The 2424-nt window shown below is 36.7% G+C and overlaps 1 protein-coding gene across 1 annotated transcript; it reads right to left on the reverse strand.

Annotated features, from left to right (window-relative positions):
* Nucleotides 1–602: 602 nt before the first annotated feature.
* Nucleotides 603–1538, reverse strand: LOC110289664 (olfactory receptor 4F21-like). Its single transcript, XM_021155963.2, has one exon. It carries the CDS (start codon nt 1536–1538, stop codon nt 603–605), a length of 936 nt encoding a protein of 311 aa, XP_021011622.2.
* Nucleotides 1539–2424: the final 886 nt, after the last annotated feature.

Below are 2424 nucleotides of genomic sequence, written 5' to 3' on the forward strand. Positions count from 1 at the left end.
TGAGCAATCTCCCTCATGTTTATTTATTAATAGTAGTGTTCTCTTTTTTTGCCTTCCTTGTGCTTGGAACCTAGTTATGGGTATTACCATTATACTCCCCTTTTTGGTTCTCTTTTCTCTTACTTCTTTATTAAGAAGTAATATCTGTAATCAGATTTCCAAACAAAATATCTGTAATCAGATTGTGTCTTAGTTTTGTTTTGAGGAGTTTTTAGGTAAACTAAGTAGAGCTACTGTTTCTGTATATTTAATGATTGCATGTGACATTTGGCAGAATAAATGAACAGGTTTTTATTTTGTTAAGCACATGGGAAACAGAAGGAATGCCATTATTTCTTATGTCAAAATGATTATAATCCAAAGAATAAAATATTATTCCTTAACAGAGCCACTATCTTTTTATAGTATCTCACTCACACTGTGATAAGTTTCCTATTTCCCACAGTTGTAAAATCTGTTAGTAAGTAGTTTGCAAAAATAATATATATTTGTTCAGTGAGGTAGATTTAGTGATGAGTCTGGCCTAAACAACATGTTAACTGAAGATGTCAAATAGTCAGCAAAATACAGGTTCCTGTATTCATAAACTCTGACAGATCTGGTCAGAAAATTCTGATGTAACATCTCTGCTTGCTCAGCTTTTTTATGGCTTCCTTCATATCTTTGTTCCTTAAAGTATAGATGACAGGATTAAGAGCAGGGGTGACAGCAAAGTCAACAATGAACAGGTATTTGTCGGTCGATGATGTGGGGAAAGGCCACACATAGAGAAACATGCATGGAGTAAAAAACAGGACAACCACAGTAATGTGAGCTGACAGAGTGACAAGCGCCTTTGACAAGTCCCCTGAAGACCTTTGCCAGACTGTGACCAAAATGAAGACATAGGAGAGGAGAAGCAAGAAGAAGGTCCCCAAGGTCATGAAGCCACTGTTGGCAGCAACAACAAACTCAAATGTGTCTCTATCCGTGCATGCGAGTTGTATGATTCGAGGGAAGTCGCAGTAAAAGCTGTCCACTCTGTTAGGACCACAAAAAGGCAGGTTCACAACAAAAGAGAACTGTGACATGGCATGGACCACTCCAGTGACCCAGCCAGCAATTACAAATGAAATGCATATTCTAGGGCTCATGATGCTCAAGTAGTGCAGAGGTTTACAGATGGCTGTGTATCTGTCAAACGCCATGGCTATGAGCAGCACCATCTCCACTCCTCCCATAATGTGGATGGAGCAGATCTGAGTCATGCAACTATGGAAAGAAATTACTTTGTGCTCTTTCAGAAGATCTGAGATCATCTTGGGCACTGTGGTAGAGGAAAGTCCAACATCAATGAGGGACAGATTGGCCAAAAGAAAATACATAGGAGACTGTAAACGGGAGTCAGTAATTACCAAAAAGACAATGAAAAGGTTTCCTACGATGATGCTTACATAGAGCAAAGAGAAGGTGGACATGAGAAAAATTGTACTTTTCCAAGAACTGGAGAGTCCCAACAACAGAAATTCAAAAACTACAGTTTCATTTATTTGATCCATTTACTGGAACAGAGGAGACAATTTCAATGGACCTGTTGATAGAAAATGATACAGTTGTCATCAGAGATAGTATAATGTATATCCATTAATTATAACTCTCTATTTTGTTTATTGTATGTATCAGAGTCAGAAATACAGGAATAACAGTAGGAAAATGAAGAATGGTGATCGTGGGAGAAGAGATGGAAGCTAGAAGAGATGGAAGGCAGCATATTTCTTCAGTTCCAATGTGTTTATTGTTGAGGCTGAAGAATCATTGGTTCAAGGCTCCTGGGATACAAAATGGTTTCATATAATGATAGTATATTATTAAATATGTAAAGAAAAGGAAGTTGCTAGATACTAAATGGATGCAATGGGCTACTCTTCTTGTTTTTGGTTTTTGGTTTTGTTTCGGGGTTTTTTTGTTTGTTTGTTTGGTTGGTTGGTTTGGTTTGTTTGGCTTTGCTCTCACTTTCAAAGATAGTCTTTGATTTTCCTGGCTCTGTCCCTATGAGTCTTTGCACTCAAGTCACAACTATATTAAAATGCTATTTTCACATTAATGCTTTTGCAGTAACTTGCAAATTACTCCTAGCTATACTTCTTACTTCTTTGTGGACATCATGATTTTCTTGACAAACTGACCATTTCATCCAGTGTACCTGGTGTGTGTTTTGTTTTTGTTTGCACAAATGGAGGTCAGATATACAGATTGAAGTCATTCACAGCATTTAAGTAACTACTCTGAATAATACAGGTGTTGAGTGATTCCTTTCTTACAAAGATAGAATATGCATATGGAAGTAAAATATGATAATCAATGCTTATACAAATAATGCTTACACATGATTTTTATTAAAGAACTATTCTGCAAAGGACTCTATGTTCATTACACTATCTTACT

Source organism: Mus caroli, unplaced genomic scaffold (genome assembly GCF_978045245.1).
Source record: "Mus caroli unplaced genomic scaffold, Mus_caroli_1 scaffold_2, whole genome shotgun sequence".
Lineage (NCBI taxonomy): Eukaryota > Metazoa > Chordata > Mammalia > Rodentia > Muridae > Mus > Mus caroli.